We start from the raw sequence: 18,290 nt of genomic DNA, 5'->3' as shown, positions 1-18,290 counted from the left end.
CTTTCAAATAGAGCTCAACGGCTAATCCTATTGTATATTGTTAAGTAAAACCGCACGTGCTACTTACCTGCAAAAAAGGGTCTTCATTATTCTATTTGGCACCTGAGCGCGGGCTAGTCCAACGCTCAAAAAACCAGTGTAGGTGCGCTCTCCGATAACGCGCCTTTGTTACGCATCTCGATGACACATTTTAGACTGGTTCTGTAGCGTTTGACTCGCCGGCATTCAGTAACCAAAGTACGTATTTTTTATGCAGGTGGTTGTGGCACGTGGCATGAGCGGTTTTACTGAACAATAGACAATAGGATTAGCCGTCGAGCTCTATTTGAAAGCTAAACACTATAACTATGGGACGGCCTCTAGTCTGGGATGCCACATGTGTTGACACCCTCGCGCCGTCCCACCTTCCGGGCACCAGCAGAGATGCTGGTCATGCCGCGTCCATGGCAGAAGACCTCAAACGCCGCAAATATGCCACCCTTGGCAGTAGTTATATTTTTGAGGCGTTTGGGGTCGAAACGCTGGGGCCGTGGGGGCCAAGCGCGCGCCGTATATACAGGGCCTTAGCGGAGCGCCTTATAGATGCCGCAGGAGACCAGAGGGCTGGCCAGTATTTTGCTCAACGCATAAGTATTGCCATACAACGTGGCAATGCGGCCAGCCTTCTGGGCACACTGCCCATCGGCAGTGACTTGGGGGACGTTTTTTATTTATAGGCTTTTTATTTTAAGTTTATTTAGTTTAGAGATAGTTTGTATTATTATTTGTAAGCTAATCTAATGTTTTATATTTACTTAATAGTGATAAATATATACCTATAACTATGTAATTTATATTAACTTATCACATACCCAATAGTTTAGCTCATTTTAGATTCCATCAACTCTCAATAGTACTTACATCCTGGCGGTCATGAGTCATGGGATACACGCAGAGACAGCACTCGCCAGGGTGTAAGGACTATTGAGAGTTGATGGAATTTAAAATGAACTAGAGTAGGCTATTGGACTAAATACTGGGCTGTGATAAAAAAAACCGAACGCCTACTTAAAACGATATGTAAGTAATGTATTATTGTTTTATTATTATATTATAGTAGGTACCTATGAATATAATCAGTAGGCATGACGTATGTAATGTTATTTAGGTGGCCCATGTAAGTACTTACTTGTTTGTACAATTCCTGGCTTACCTACTAATATATTTTTTGTTTAAACAATTTTGATTAGTTTCTACAAACATTGATTTGAAAATGATGATTTAACCGTTTTTTATATAATAATACCAAACTTTCGTCTACTTTAAGATTTTTTATATTAATTATAAGATTATGCGCACTAGCATCTACCACTAGCGACATCTAGCGATTATCGTCGAAACTACTACGTTTTCCTTAAGGCGCATCAACAATCAGTAATAATCTCATTAGATTAGGGTGAAAAATACTTCACACTCGTAATTACGTGGAAAAAATGGATGTAATTAAAACAGTCAGATGGTAGTCGCTTTCGTAAAAAATAATCGCGGGATTAGTTGCCAAGCGGACCTCAACATGCCGAACGCAAGGAAGATGATTTAGATGATACATACATAAACTAGGTAGGCTTAAAATAGTTTAAGTGTAGACGTATTGAAAAAACCGGGCAAGTGCGAGTCGGACTCGCGCACGAAGGGTTCCGTACCATAATGCAAAAAAAAACAAAAAAAAGCAAAAAAAAAACCGGGCAAGTGCGAGTCGGACTCGCGCACGAAGGGTTCCGTACCATAATGCAAAAAAAGCAAAAAAGAAACGGTCACCCATCCAAGTACTGACCACTCCCGACGTTGCTTAACTTTGGTCAAAAATCACGTTTGTTGTATGGAAGCCCCATTTAAATCTTTATTTTATTCTGTTTTTAGTATTTGTTGTTATAGCGGCAACAGAAATACATCATCTGTGAAAATTTCACCTGTCTAGCTATCACGGTTCGTGAGATACAGCCTGGTGACAGACGGACGGACGGACGGACGGACAGCGAAGTCTTAGTAATAGGGTCCCGTTTTACCCTTTGGGTACGGAACCCTAAAAACGGTCACCCATCCAAGTACTGACCAGTCCCGACGTTGCTTAACTTTGGTCAAACATCACGTTTGCTGTATGGGAGCCCCACTAAAACCTTTATTTTATTCTGTTTTTAGTATTTGTTGTTATAGCGGCAACAGAAATACATCATCTGTGAAAATTTCAACTGTCTAGCTATCACGGTTCGTAAGATACAGCCTGGTGACAGACGGACGGACGGACGGACGGACGGACAGCGAAGTCTTAGTAATAGGGTCCCGTTTTACCCTTTGGGTACGGAACCCTAAAAACGTCATTAAAATTATAAATATTATAATATGGTTAGAAGGAAAACAATGAAAGTTTATTGAACTACATGACTCAATTCTCGGAGCAGCATTCGAACGTCAAAATTAATTCTTGATCCGATATTACTACAGTGTACTATCGCATCAATATACGAAATTTCGAAATTTCTACATACTAAAAAGAAAATTGTGTCGTTTGAAATTTTTCTGAAGTTTCCGACAACTTTTCCATTTTTTTGGAAAAAATTCGGAACTAACACATCTGTACTTACAAGTAATATCATACAGATCAAGATCAGGCTTTCATAGTTCGAATGCCACTTCCGTAAAATGTCGTTCACTTCGTTCATTATGTTATGCTTATGATGTACAATAAGCAAAGATGTCCGATATGCATTTAAAGTCTGTCTAGCCATTTCCGTCAGTAGAAAAAAGCGGCAAATAAAAAAAATAGGCGCCAAGGGGTTATCGAGTTATCGTCCCATAGAAAATTTGAATTTCACGCCTTATTCTACTAACAAATATAGTTATTTGACCGGCTATATTTCTGCGTGTAATGGTAGAAATACAATTTAATAGTCATATTTCATGTTCTTCTTTTTTTTCCCCGGAGTGATTGAAATACGTACATGATTGTTACATATCTTAGGCGCTAATTGTACATTTCTTTGTTATCGGCGGCATAAATTACTTTATCTTAATGACGAGTTCGAGCCCCTAAAATAATATATTACTATGATATGAGAATAGGGTGCATTCATAATGAGACATTTTTTTCGTAATAATATTAGTAGGAATTCGCAAGTCTAATAGGGAATATTACACGAAACTCTGCGTAGGGGGCGCCACTACCACAATCCATCACAATCTTTTCAAAATTACGCTTTTCGTGTTATATTCATATTATTATTCATAATGTCAAAATATTATGATATACTATGTATAGGTAGTATATTATATCTTACCCGGTAGGCCCTTGTTAACAAACCGCCTTGATGTATCAATGTCATATTTTATTGTCTGTGAAAACTTCTCAAACAGATTAAGGCACAGTATGTTTAAGTTACTCTATCGTTTACTAGATGCGCTAGTGCTGCACTCTGGCGGCAGAACATTGCAGTAATACCTACTATTCTTGCAAGTAAAACGGTCAGGACATAAGTACATAGAGGTTAAATTACGAACAAAAAAACCAGTTTTAATTGGAACCAGTTATTGAACGTAGGTGTACGTTATCTGCATGAAATGCTTTGAAGTGCTTAATTAAATAAGATAATACTGAATGAATTCGGAAATTGTTACTTATGCCTAGTTTAATTTTCGAAAAATACACAATATTGTATTTTATTAAGGTTTTTATGTGACCGGGAAAACGATGCTATTCGAGTAATTTTAGGTGGATGTTTGCTTCTAACTAGATTTCCAGGTATTGTTTTCGTCGCAGCCATTAAAACAGTTCTTGTTACCCGATTAACTAAACTAATATTTATTTTCTATAGCAAATACATCTTTTGAATATTCGTAGGTAAGGCAAACACACATCCTTAATAAATCCATATCATATCTATAACCTTTATTACAATCAGAATACGCCTGTTTTACTTTGTCCTAAAAAAGTTAATCTACCCAGATGCGGGCATGACGACAGCGACACAGACAATGTAAAGTATGGCCCTGTACGTAACCGTGACTTTAAAATGTGAGTGGACGTGCCTTATGTAACTAAGTAAATCACTTGTTAATCAGAACAGTGTTTCGCCAGAGCTCGCACGTATCAATACAAATTAAACATTTAATTAACTTTGTTAAGGAAATGCTTTTTTTGCAACGATTCAGGAAATCGCCCGGTCCAATGCGCGCCATTCTTTCTCTGACGGTAGTAGGTTTAACGTGGATTTGTGTTTAAAACTGATAGTAAAAGTCAACGAATCACAAGTCGAAAATGTAATTGTGATAAGTTATCAATGATAAGACGACGCTGGTAGTCGCGAGTGTTTTTAGTGAATAATAAGTGAAATTATTGCCAAAAATGCCGTCAAAAGTTGTTTACTTGTAAAAAATATTAAAAAATTTACTTGTGAGTGTTTTCGGTGAATAAATCGTAGAATAAACGCCAACTCAAGGCTTAGAGAGTTGGTTTAAGTCCTTGGCATTTTAAAAGTAATACGTACCATAGATATATGCCAAAGTGAAGTCATTGTGTTGATAAATAAAAGTGAAGTGTCAAGATGTCGTTGATAAACATGGGCGCTAAATTGGAGTTGTTTATAGACGGATATTTCAATAGGATGAATGGATATAGCACTATAGGTAATGTATAGTTTTATATATATTATCATTGTTATCCTTATCTTGACTATTCTTCGGTGTATGTACGTTATTATTCTATTTCATGACTAGGTTGTGAAACTTGGAGTAGGTACCCATCTATAATGAAATTCCTATGGTTTCTCTGATAAATCCCTACTAATATTATAAATTCGGAAGAAACTCTGTCTGTCTGTCTGTTACCTCTTCACGCTTTACCTTACGCAACCGCTGAACCGATTTAGATTATTTTTTGTATGGAGTAAGTTTGAGGTCTGGACACAGACAAAACATCCTCCAGACTGAGCATAGTCGCGATATCCTCTCTGCCACAACATACGGTAATTTTACTCCATGTTCGAGTCGAAAGTGTCTTTGTGTGACGTCTGTGTCTTTGAACGGACCATTCACGGCACGGAACCTCGCTCACCTCGTTCCGCGCACCCCCGCATTTTTGGCATCATCAGTTGCATGAAATAATTGCTCTAAACTCGGTCTAGAGGATTCCTAGTCTATGGGTCTGGACAAGGAGATCTACACACGAAGTCGCGAGCAGACTCTAGTATGTAATCTAAAATTTCCTAATACCCGACCTTATTGTTGTATAGATGTCGGCGGCCGATCGTAAGATCAGGCAGATCGTAATGTTCCTGTGTATTGTTTTGAGGATAGTCACATTAAACCAATATATAGGTAAGATAGGTTCGTTAGGTTGCTTCAGATGCCCGAAGGAGAAACTGTCCAGAAATAGGAGCCCCGCTACGTCGACTCAGGGAAGGAGTTAAAGATTTTCACGTTTCACGATATGCCTAGGAATTTCACGATATGCCTGATCTTACGATCGGCCGCCGACATAGATACAATACAATTCAATACTCTTTATTGCACACCTCACATAGATTTTATGTTTATGGAATTTTGAGACCAACAAACATACGCACATGACGCAGTTGATAATCATGTTTATGGTGCCAATGGTGCCATCTTTACTAATTATTATAAACAAATTTTATTATGGACGCACCGTAGCACAATATTGCGTAAAATGCCAAATATTGACTGGTCAAACATTTAGGTAGAAGTTAGAAATAAACTGCTGGCAATGTTTGGCATACTAGGCAATGTTAAGCAAGTTTACCGTGCTTATGTCAAAAGTTTAAGAGGGTAAACGTTTTTTATTCAAGAATTTACTTAGTGTTTCGTAAATCACTACCTAACTTCTTCTCTCTAATTTTGGTAATTACTAAATAATTATAATTTTACAAAACGTCCTTTTATCCTATCCTAAAAATTTTAATCTGTTAGGACAGCGGTCGGCAACAGGCGGCCTGCGAGCCTCCCTGGCTATTTTTTATGTAGGTAATATTGACCAACACAATGGCTGATAAAGTCATAAATATTTACTAAGCGCAGCCCGCGTCAACTTCATTAACTACTATGTGGCCCTTGGCTGCTAAAAGACTGTGGATTGGGCCACGTGTAGATGCATACCGCCATCGCTTGCCCAATCCTTTGAGGTGCGGCCGAAAAACCGACACCCGGTCAACCCATCGCCATCCCGCGCGCCATAAGCCAAGCAACACCACTACCCCCACTACACGTTGGCCCAACATATAGGACCAATAGGTTGGGCCATCGTGTAGAGGAGCCATTAGGAACATAAACTTGCTCTCAGGTGAGACATAAATTACCTATAAAAAATTCCGTGACTGGAATTTAACAAAACCATTAAACATGCAATAAATTAATGTTGTTTTGTATTCTTCCATAATAAAGCTTAATAATTATCATTATCAGGTCGTTAAACGCTTGGTACGATCAATATCATTTTCCTCGCGTTGTCGTAGGCACTAGTTTTTACGAAAGCGACTGCCATCTGGCCTTCCAACCCAGAGGGTAAACTAGGCCTTATTGGTTATTGGTATTAGTCCGGTTTCCTCACGATGTTTTCGTTCACCGAAAAGCGACTGGTAAATATCAAATGATATTTCGTACATAAGTTCCATCATTGGTACGAGCCGGGGTTTGAACCTGCGACCTCCGGATTGAAAGTCGCACGCTCTTACCGCTAGGCTACCAGCGCTTGATATGAAATATACTTAATTATATTTATCAATATGGAAACATCCCAGCCACGTGTTCAAAATAAATAATATTATTTCTCTATTATCACCTGTTAGCTGACCAACTATGGACTTATTTAATATCTTAACAATAAGGTTTACGTATTGTCAGTAAACATCGTACAGTCGCCATCAGATATATCGGAGCGGCCGAGGTGCTCAAAAGTATCTAAACACACACTCTAAGAGGCGTGTTCAGATATTTGTGAGCGCCTTGGCTGCTTCGATATACAGTATGTATCAGAACGAAAGGCAAAGAAAGAGACCCATTAATGTTTAGGTTAGGTTATACATACTGTATCTAATGGCGACTGTTACAAGTGTACATAGGTACTTGTTTTTCTTTAAGCTGTATCTTTAACTGAGTTGTGCCAATAATCAGTATTCTACCTATTCTATAATTAACTTTATTGACATGATTGTTCTATTGTTAATATTATTAACCGGCATGTGTTCGATTAAGTACACAAACATATCGCGTAAATTATTATATTATAACGTTCATTAACAGCTGTTCGGCTACCCTGTTCAGTGTTATATCAAACGCAAATAAATCGGTAAGACCTACATATCGTACGCAACTTAATTATGTTTGTTGTACGGCCGAGTAAGTATAAGCCGAAAACTTATTGCCCTACATACCATTACTACTGTTACGTCTATTCACAAGCATTGCACTCCGCAGTAAGTATGTGGCTAGTATAACCTGACTCTGAGATTCGTAACAATATTAATTTATCGGCTTTGAAATAGGTAAATAAGCCTTTGGAGTTGGTTTTTCAGAGTAAAAAGATACAGAGAATGAATATGATTTAACTATTGTTATACATATCTCTCGTGGCCAGGTCTCAAAATTTTCATGAAATGCTATTTTATCCTCTAGCCGCCCAGAGACCTATAAAAAGGTCTCCTGTTCCATTCTAATTTGAACTTTGTGTTGACAAAATAACATTTCATTTTGCTTGGCAAGGTTTGACGTATTGGCGGCTAGAGGATATGATTGATAGTTCGTGATATGGTTAATTCTTTTCATTTTCTTTTACACATAGGCCACTTTGCACATAACACTGGTCTGAGGCACAATAGTTGAGTTGGTCAGCTTTGCAAATAACACTGTTACGTACAACAACAAAACAAAATCGAGGCGGAACCTTGGTGCTGCTGACCTAGTTCACTTTCCCCAGTGCATTTAGAACCTTGCCGTTGTCAGATGCTGAATGCAACGCTGTGGTAGCGACACGAGAAGCACACGGTGTTTGCTGTGGTAAAGTTATAACACGTTTATTAGTTCTATAACTTTTGATTAAAAAACCATACTATTATGGTTCACAGTCAATGTGTTAAGCACCTCCGTTACGTGTACAGTCGACGTCAAAGATATGTTTACATTCCTCGCCTTATTAAAAAGGAGTAAGGTGCAAAAGCCTAAACATATTGTTGCGAACTCTTTATATTTTGACAAATATTTAAATTTGTATTTTTTTTATGATTCTTTATATCATATGTCACTCTAAAATAAATGGCTAAACGTTTCGGGTGTATTTTGATTCGAGCTATATTTTCTCTCATTTCCTTCATCTGGCGACCGTGTAAAATAATGGAAAAGTTACGTAAAGAACGAAGTATAGCTAGGAGGCTATTCACAACCGCAAAAAACGATATTGTGGCTAAGTTAGAGTCGACCGACATCGACGAAATCACCGCGGCCTTTAACAAACTCCAGCTTCGAGCCGATTCCTTGTTCAACGTCGACCAACGTATAAAAGAACAATGGCTAAAAACGGACGAGATGACTGAAGATGAAATTTACGAAGACTGCATGACCAGCGATAAGTATGAAAGCGACTGGGAGCGTATAAAAGTCATGTACGACAACGTTTCCCGGAAGAACGAACGCAAGAAGAGGTCTCGCAAGTCTAGCGGCAGCGATGAGTCGAATAATACAGATAAATCTCATCAATGTTGTGAGAAGTCGGCATGCAGTTCTGCATGTCATTCAAGACGATTCCGTCTACCGAAATTTGAGTTACGGAAGTTTGACGGCAATACGAAAAACTGGATTGGTTTTTGGTGTCAATTTCAGAAAATCGACGACGACGAATCAATAGACGACGGAGATAAGTTTCAGTACTTATACCAATGTACTGTTCCAGATACTCCAGCGCGAGAGATCGTCGAGAGCTTTCCGCCGTCGGGAGCTAACTATAAGAAGGCTGTTGAGCAATTGAAGTCCAGGTTTGCACGTGACGAAATGTTGATCGACATTTATGTGCGTGAACTGCTTAATCTTGTATTAGCACAAGCAAAAGGTAATACTTCCTATAAATTAGGCCACTTATACGATAAGTTAAATACGCAATTACAAGCACTACAAAGCTTAGGTGTCACTATAGATAAATACGCTGCTTTACTTTTCCCTTTAGTTGAGTCCGCCTTGCCCGAATCTGTTTTACGAGCATGGCAGAGATCCCACGTACTCGACGAGAAGAGCGACGATCATCTGAACCGGCTTATGCAGTTCCTGAAACGCGAGGTGGAGTCGGAGGAGCGGATCCAGCTTGCGCGTAGCGGGATAGCATCGGGTGACAGTTTGCATAGCGTTTCTACTCAACCTACCGCGGCATGCTTGGTATCAACGGATAACAGCACTAACTTCCGCGAAAATGAAAATGGTTCAGAAACGAGTACGTGGGGATGCTCATCCAGAAGGGCAAGGAGAAGGACTCGTATTTAAGGGTAGGTGATGTAGTTTTTAGATACAGATTATTAAGTGGTCTTTAGGGATGATTGTGTACGAGTGGCTGAGGTGCGCACAGCAGATGGACAATTAACACGAGCCGTTCAACGCCTGTACCCGCTTGAAACACAGGACTCTACCGAGATCTAGAGAAGAGTTTTGGGCCTCTTGCCCAAAAGGTGGGAGGATGTTGCGAACTCTTTATATTTTGACAAATATTTAAATTTGTATTTTTTTTTATGATTCTTTATATCATATGTCACTCTAAAATAAATGGCTAAACGTTTCGTGGATATTTTCTTTTCGGCTATATTTTCTCTCATTTCCTTCACATATCTTTGACGTCGACTGTATGAGTGATCAAAACGGTTCAAGTTTTCTTTTTTCATAGCAGAGAAACAAGAAACCTTGGCGGTAAGCGGATTCTGTGTAGAAACTGAAACTGCAGTACTTACTAGTGTCATCAATATCATCATCTCTAGCTGTTTTCGGCTACAGCGACTGCTTTTCTACCGCTGAGAGCGTCGCTGGTGCGCTCTCAGGTGGCTGACGTAGCCAATCTTTGCAGCAAATGTGCACTCGCTGCAGGTCAGCACCACTCCGACCTAATTATACGTGATAAGCTCGCACTTAAATGACTTTTAAAATCCACACGAAATAGACTAAATAGGTAGGTACCTATAGATAACTGATGATAAGTGATACCTAACTATTTCTATATTCGGTACTATGTATTTCTACACGGTCTTTTTAGGGTTCCGTACCCAAAGGGTAAAAACGGGACCCTATTACTAAGACTCCGCTGTCCGTCTGTCTGTCACCACTCACCAGGTATCTCATGGACCGTGATAGCTAGACAGTTGAAATTTTCACAGATGATGATGTATTTCTGTTGCCGCTATAACAACAAATACTAAAAAGTACGGAGCCCTCGGTGAGCGGTTGTCTGGTTTTTTAACCTGGAGTAAAGTCCGTTATTTTCAAGGGTACATTCCTGAGCTTACATTACGTAACTTTCTTAAAGAAATCGGTTAAAGTTATTATAATCTAAATACCTATTCAGATCAATCAGTTTTTGGTTTCTGTCATCTTCTGTCGGTCTTATCTCATCTCAGCGTATCTCAAGTGTTTATTACTTTATGAATCATGTGGCGTGCGTAAATCACTGATTCAGTGTCCACTTGATTTGACAATAAACAATAGACAATAGGTGCATATAATTTATTATCTATTGATGGGTCACTTAAAACCCGTAAACCCGCGGTTGATGAGAAGTTACTATATTATACATATACAGTATACAGTGAAAAGTTGGTGTTATGCTATAGTTCGTTTTATTTAGCATTAGAAATAAGGCAAACAATCTTGATGTGTCTTTTAATTGAAAAACACATTTTAAAAATAAGTTACGGCAAATATGTGACAATTATGAATCTAATACGATTATTTATAGTCTTGTGCTTTCATAAGTAATAGGTATTTGATTTTAAAAAGCGTTTTTCAATTAAAAGACATGTCAAGATCGCTTACCTTCTTTGAAGTTCTTTCTAATGCTAAAAAAACGACCTATAAGTTGTTAAACTAGATGTACAAATACAAGATAATATGAGTACCTATGTTGTTTTAAACACTACGTATATACTAGACTTATATCGATCGGAATATGGACCCTGATTATTTTGTTTTGTAAACAATACAAAAGGTAACCACGGTCCATATTCCGGTTGATGTAACTCTAGTGAAACTAACCGTGAATAATTCAAAACTGTCACACATAACATACTGCAATTGTAACTGCAGCTGCAACTGTATAGTTGCAATGCAACATAATCTTTCGATAAACCAGGCGTGGCTCACTCCGCGATTTCGTCGCTTTGCTACAGGTAGCTAAGTAAAGGTACATCCGTTCGACCCCAATTTTGGGGTTTGCCATAAGCCGCGCGTGGCGCTGTCGCCACCTAGCGGCCATATCTGTGCTGATCGTGACAGACGCGTTTTGTTAGAGAGTGAGTCTTCTGTACCTAGTATAGGTATTTATTCTGTGGATAAACGCATTAGCGTTTATCCACAGAATAAATACCTATACTAAGCTCAAATGGGACGGGCAAGACAAGTCAGCCGTATGCCGGATGACCTGTGGGCCAAAACAGCCACCCATTGGGTCCCACAAATTGTAAGGCGTCACGGTAGACCTCGTCGGAGATGGCGGGACGAGCTTGACGCTGACAGAGACTGGTGGGAGACTTCTGAGGATAGGGATACGTGGAAGAATAAGAGGGAGGCCTCTTTGCCTAACAGAGGGGCAATTATGGGTTCATAATAAATAAATAAATAAATAATAAGTTCCCTTTTTATACTTATCGCGTGAAAATCGCGACAATTATAACCAAATTAAAAGTTTTGCTCTTGAATAATTAATTAATTACAGAAAAACTGTACTTATTAATTTACCGTGTAATTTACGTGTCTTTTCCATTGTTTAAGAATGCATAAAGCCCTTGTGTTTTTTTATTACAAAGTAGATACTCGTAAAACAGAATAATATATGTCCAAATTATAGGGTAGGTAGCTATGTTACAAGTAGAACTTATATCAAACTTACAATGCATATATATATATTAGTCCTTGAGCACCTGTATTTTCTTTTTTTTTACCAATTTCGAGGAATATAAACTAAACTTCAATTGTTTTGTCGACAGATGAGAAACTGGCAGACACAGGGGTCACGATGGGTTCTATAAACAGCAACGGGGACCTCTGCCCGGGGGACCCGCCGGACAAAAAGATTACAGAAGCAGACGCAGAGAAACAACCACTTTCTGGCGTGAGTACCTACCTACATGTACTACTTATCTACCAGTGGCGGCGCGTCTAGATGGTTCCGTCTAGAAGCCGTAGCTGAATTGCCCTTCCTTTCTTCATAAGTTTAAGGAAAATAGCCTAAAAGCCTGAATATCAGACAAGCTGATGGGAAACGAGTTCTATGGACGCTCCGCCACTGTAGTATCTACACAACTGCAACTACAGAAGTTCTCTATGCTGATGACGTTTGCCTTATGGTATGGCCCAGGTTCTGTCAGTTCTGTTTTACTTTGGAGCCTTAAAAAAACACCACTCTTACGTTAGAATGCATTTTAATAATACGAAAAAATATCCCTCAGCGCAGTCTATCCTATTTCTGTATACATGTCCTCAAGGGTATCAACTTGTACAATGTTGATGAGGGTACCTATAGGTAATAATAGGTTCGAGTCACACATGTGAAAAATTCTATACAAAATGACCTACTTATTTTCTTACCTCATGAATATATTTACAGAACCGCGAATCACGTAACTCCGTGACTGAACAAGTAATTTTTAAAGCAATCCGACTGTGTGATTAGATAGATCAGCGGTCGGCAACCTTTTAGCAGCCAAGGGCCAAATAGTAGTTACCGAAGTTGACGCGGGCCGCACTTTGTTAATATTTATGACTTTATCAGATATTGTCGTTTGTCAATATTACCAATTACATACAAAATAGCTAGGGAGGCTCGCGGGCCGCAAGTGAGAGGTTCGCGGGCCGCTTGTTGCCGACCGCTGAGATAGATCATTGCGATGACCTGACTTTACGATTAGTTAGATACCTACTGGGATCATTAAGATGACCTGGCTTTATTTGGCCGTGTGATCCGTGTCGTGAGGCGAGATTGTGATCATTCAGAAGCTACTTAATTGAGAAAAACTGGTGATTGATGTTAAAGAATAATTACGAGGACATAACGAGGGCTTTATCTTTTAATTCCTTAACTAAGCATATGAGAGTTCAAAATGATGTACTTTTAACGCACTGTCTTTTGTTTTGTTACCAACAACAAAGATTTATCGCTTTGCGCACCTGAATATATGTACTATGTGTTCTTAGTGAGATATATCCAAGGAAGCATCTGTATCTAAATATGCATGTGTGTTCAATAACTGTTTCTTGTATGATTGTTTCTGTGTTATCTCCGAAATATATAAATAAATAAATAACTTTGTGTGCAATAAAAATTACCCATGTCTTGACTGTAGACATAACCTAACAAATATAATTTAGAAATGAATGAATAAATAATTATCAAAATTAATAATATCGTTAGTAAATTTTTCTATTCCATTAGTAGGTATATTAAAAAAAAGTTTTTATAAATAGGTACGTTTGGACCAGGATCTTACACTTTATAATTTCAGAATCATCTGTATGTATATTTTATATTTTTGTTTCTTATTTTGGTTAAAAGAAAATAATATTAACTATTATCGCCCATTGGGCTCTTTCATAATTTTTACTCTTAAAGAAGATAAGTATACAAACATTAAAAATTACGGCTATGATAAATCTGTACATACCTACTTAACAAAAAAAATGCAATAAAAATATTAAGTATCATTTATATACAAAATAATATTAAAATTCATAAGTCTATTATTTTATTATTTAATAGCTATGTTTTCAATGCATTTTAATTATGCTCATAGTATCTTAAAACTAAGCAGATAGTTAATTAACACGGTTGTAACGATTAGTGTTATCATAAGTACCGTAACTAATTGGTTTACCTTTGTTTAATACACGAACTTGAACGTGAGGGTATCTCAACATCGTTATGGCAATTCACATGCTGAGCAGAGTGACAATTAACAATGCATTATTCTCTTATATTATATGCAAGTACGACAATTATAACAAGAATGATCCGAGCGTTTTCACTAGAGATGCAACGGATAGTTGTTTGGCCGGATACCGGATATTCGGCTTGACCATCGGCCGAATATTTAGTATCCGGCCGTAGAATATTCGGCCAGCGGAACTATACCTACATTTCGGTTTTACAGGTGCGCATTCTGCAGGTTTGACCTGTTTCCCAGTGAACGTTCGCGCGGACACATTTCTAGGTTCGAAATGAGTGCGCGTGCAAGTCAGTGGAATGTTTAAATTGTTTTATAATAATAAACAAGTACGATTATGATCAAGACTATTTCTTAAATCCAATTAGTTTCCTCCGAAATCAAGCAATTTTACTTTCCGGTATCCGGCCGGATAGTAGGTCAGTATCCGGTATCCGGTAATGTTGGCCGGATAGGCCGGATACCGAATAGTAACCGAATATCCGATGCATCTCTAGTTTTCACATTATCCAATCCGATATCGGATGTAGAATACTTGCGAGGGCGTGCCCGGGCGCCGTCAAATATTACCATTATTTGATAATTTACTATTTTGTCTTTTATTTATACTAGACTATTCAATAGATCACATTGTATTTTGACCTTTAACTTTGTGATAGATGATGGTTATCAACAATGTTTTCTAAGGACTTTTCCCCTTATATTTGCATTATTTCCTATTTTCCTTGTGCGCATTTCCGATGTTAAGTACGGTTTTGTAGGAGTTATATTCGTCTTTATTAAGGAATATTCCAAACAAAAGCAAAATCAGCAAATATCCTTATCTTTCTATCAATAAAACAGTCTATTGTAGACACACTTAACACACATTCTTCACCCGATTGCTCAACGGTAGTATATCAAGGGTTTGCCAAGCACTCCATTTCACTATATCGTTTATCGATACGTCACGATCTCTTATCACTTATCTCGAAATGACTCGCACTTTGCCGACATTCATTGTTATTATACTATCGAAACGTTGCTTCGCTTTTCTGTTTTTTCTTTTAATTTTTCTGTCAAAATTTTATGCCGGAAAATCACCCAACAGTAGCCCAGCAATGCACATATAACTATGGTTCACAAATTCAATATTTCATTAACTACTGAATCGTAAAAACAATCTATCCCAGCCATACACTCGCCATCACATATATCGGAGCGGCCAAGGTGTTCACAGATATCTGAATACGCCTCTATTGTCAGGGCGTTAGAGTGCGTGTTCAGATATTGTGAACACCTTTGGCCGCTCCGATGTATCTGATGGCGACTGTACAAATGAAAGATCCAAAATTTGCCATTGAAATTTGAACCTATACTGTAGGAAATAGACTTGATTTGGTCTGTGGAAATCGTTTATAATTCTACGAATTGTTGAATAATCTCAAAAAAATTCAATTCATATCCGTTATTAATCTATTTCATGATAAGATTAAGATTACCTACACCAAGAGTTTTGCCAAAACCCTCAAGTAATATCGTAGTTGTAAATGGAAGAAAGAAGGGAACACACGTTTGTAATACGCGTTGTAAGTATTATAGGATAATCATAAACAAACCTACATCCAGACAGTCATAAATAATAGATTGATAGACAGGTATGTACAGTCAGCAGCAGAAGTCGCTATACACTCCAGGTGCTCAAAGAGAGGTAAACGTTTAAACTGTCAAAAAGTTGTTGACTGTCATGGTAGTATTTACTTGTGAGCGCTCAACGTGTCACAAATATGTTAACAGTCGCTATTCATTAATTTCTACACTTACAACAAGTCATTGATACCTTAGCTGTCAAAAAACCAATGGTATCTAAGCGGTCAAAGTGTCAAATATATCTGAACAATATGGAAAAATAGACTTTAAAGCATACAAGTATGGTCGAATATTGAATGAAAGATAGCCATGCTAATTTCAGGTAAAGCGTTTTGACAATCATCGAAAGCAGTACAGTCTTGTCATCACATACATCTATCTCACGTTTTACCCTTCAACCATTTGACAGGAGCCTCTCGGTCAACTTACTGCAAACTATCTAGACACGCGGCAGCGTGTCAAGCCAAGTTCAAGCAAAGGAACTGGCTAGCCAGCGCCAAGTGTAATATTACACGAACCACTTGGTGCCACTTTTGGCCCTTCTATAACTCAAAACATCTTTAACGTAAACACATAAAACTACGTGTGTTTAATTATATCCATAAGGACATCTAGAAGCCCAAATTTCATGAAGCTAGCTCAAACGGTTATAAAGATATGAAGGTCAAAAAGTCGTAAATTTTAAGACTGACTGACATACCTATAGTACCTAAACCTAACCTACTTCCAGATGACCTAGAAGGATGAAATTTGGAATCCAGCTCAGTTATTGTGTGAAAGCGTAGGAAAAAATCTAAAAATTAAAAAAAGTTATAAAATAGGGGGGGTCCCCATACAAAAAAACCATTTTTTATTGTGACTGACATATAAGTACCTAAACCTAACCTACTTCCAGATGACCTAGAAGGATGAAATTTGGAATCCGGCTCAGTTATTGTGTGAAAGCGTAGGAAAAAATCTAAAAATTAAAAAAAGTTATAAAATAGGGGGGGTCCCCATACAAAAAAAACATTTTTTATTGTGACTGACATATAAGTACCTAAACCTAACCTACTTCCAGATGACCTAGAAGGATGAAATTTGGAATCCAGCTCGGTTATTGTGTGTAAGCGTAGGAAAAAATCTAAAAACAAAAAAAAGTTAATAAATAGGGGGGGGTTCCCATACAAATTTCTTTTTTATTGTGACTGACATATAGTACCTAAACCTAACCTACTTCCAGATGACCTAGAAGGATGAAATTTGGAATCCAGCTCGGTAATTGTGTGTAAGCGTAGGAAAAAATCTAAAAATAAAAAAAGTTAAAAAATAGGGGGGGGGGGTCCCCATACAAAAAACCTGTAATACGCGCTAAACAACCGGCCAACGGTGTGTCGTTGGCGGCGCGCGGCACCACATAATTAATACAAAGAACAGAAGTAAAAAACATGCAGCGGAAACACAAGAAAAAACATTAAATCTCAATACCTGCCTAGTTTTCTTTACAAAAAGTATTGATATCCCATCAAAAACATAAATGTAAAAAAGGAGAGCCAAGTTCAATACAAAAATTATGCTTGGCTGTGGGGTTCGCCGCAAAAAGAATGGAGATTTAAATGAGTGCCAAGTTCTATGCAAAATCCAAATATGTATTTATAGGAACAAAATAACATTATAAACAAGTATTAAACTCTATTTCTTTGCTTTATTGGATACCTATAACAATTGCTGTTATTTAAAAAAAATGTGAGATCTTAAAGTAGGTTAGATTTGGCTTGGCCAGTTTTTATCAGAATTACAAAATATATATGTTGAATAACTTTATAAAATGACTGATGTAATGAAAACTGGCCAAGTCAAATCTAACCTGCTTTAAGATCTCGCATTTTTTTTAAATAACAGCAATTGTTATAGGTATCCAATAAAGCAAAGAAATAGAGTTTAATACTTGTTTATAATGTTATTTTGTTCCTATAAATACATATTTGGATTTTGCATAGAACTTGGCACTCATTTAAATCTCCATTCTTTTTGCGGCGAACCCCACAGCCAAGCATAATTTTTGTATTGAACTTGGCTCTCCTTTTTTACATTTATGTTTTTGATGGTTTCTTTTAACAGAATCGTCAAGACGAATGACACATACATAGCAAAAGCTAACTGAAGCCAAATTTAGAGCCAATTGTCAAGGCACGTTGTGGTCTCAGTAACAGGCATTTGCTTTTCAAAGCAGAAGACCGCGGGTTCAAATCTCAGTCGTACGCACCTAGAGATTACAGCTTTTTTTTTTTGGGTTTCATTTCTATTATTAATTTGTGTCTTCTGGTTTTATGTTAATTTCGCATTAGTTTATATAATTTTTGAAGATACTCGTAATGTCACATGTAGCGTATGTACGACTTTCTATCAGGACGTTGTAGGTTTGAACCCGCAGTGGGGTTTACTTAGATTACTCCTGTGCGGAATGCCATTTGATATTTACTGCTAGGTTGGATTATGTTTAACACCTTTACT

General features: G+C 37.7%; 1 protein-coding gene across 7 annotated transcripts in view; it reads left to right on the top strand.

Annotated features, from left to right (window-relative positions):
* The window catches only part of LOC134675427 (solute carrier family 41 member 2), a 117,536-nt gene that overhangs the window by 70,257 nt on the left and 28,989 nt on the right, over window positions 1–18,290 (top strand). For 6 of the 7 annotated variants that reach the window (XM_063533686.1, XM_063533685.1, XM_063533683.1 and 3 more), the window contains one exon: window positions 12,216–12,340. In XM_063533686.1, coding sequence (XP_063389756.1) covers window positions 12,216–12,340 — 125 coding nt within the window. Of the gene's footprint in view, window positions 1–4,431; window positions 4,660–12,215; window positions 12,341–18,290 lie in introns of those variants that run through there. The other variant, XM_063533687.1, reaches the window with a different exon arrangement.

This window comes from Cydia fagiglandana, chromosome 22 (genome assembly GCF_963556715.1).
Source record: "Cydia fagiglandana chromosome 22, ilCydFagi1.1, whole genome shotgun sequence".
NCBI classification, from domain to species: domain Eukaryota; kingdom Metazoa; phylum Arthropoda; class Insecta; order Lepidoptera; family Tortricidae; genus Cydia; species Cydia fagiglandana.
This window is presented reverse-complemented; position numbering and strand designations above follow the sequence as displayed.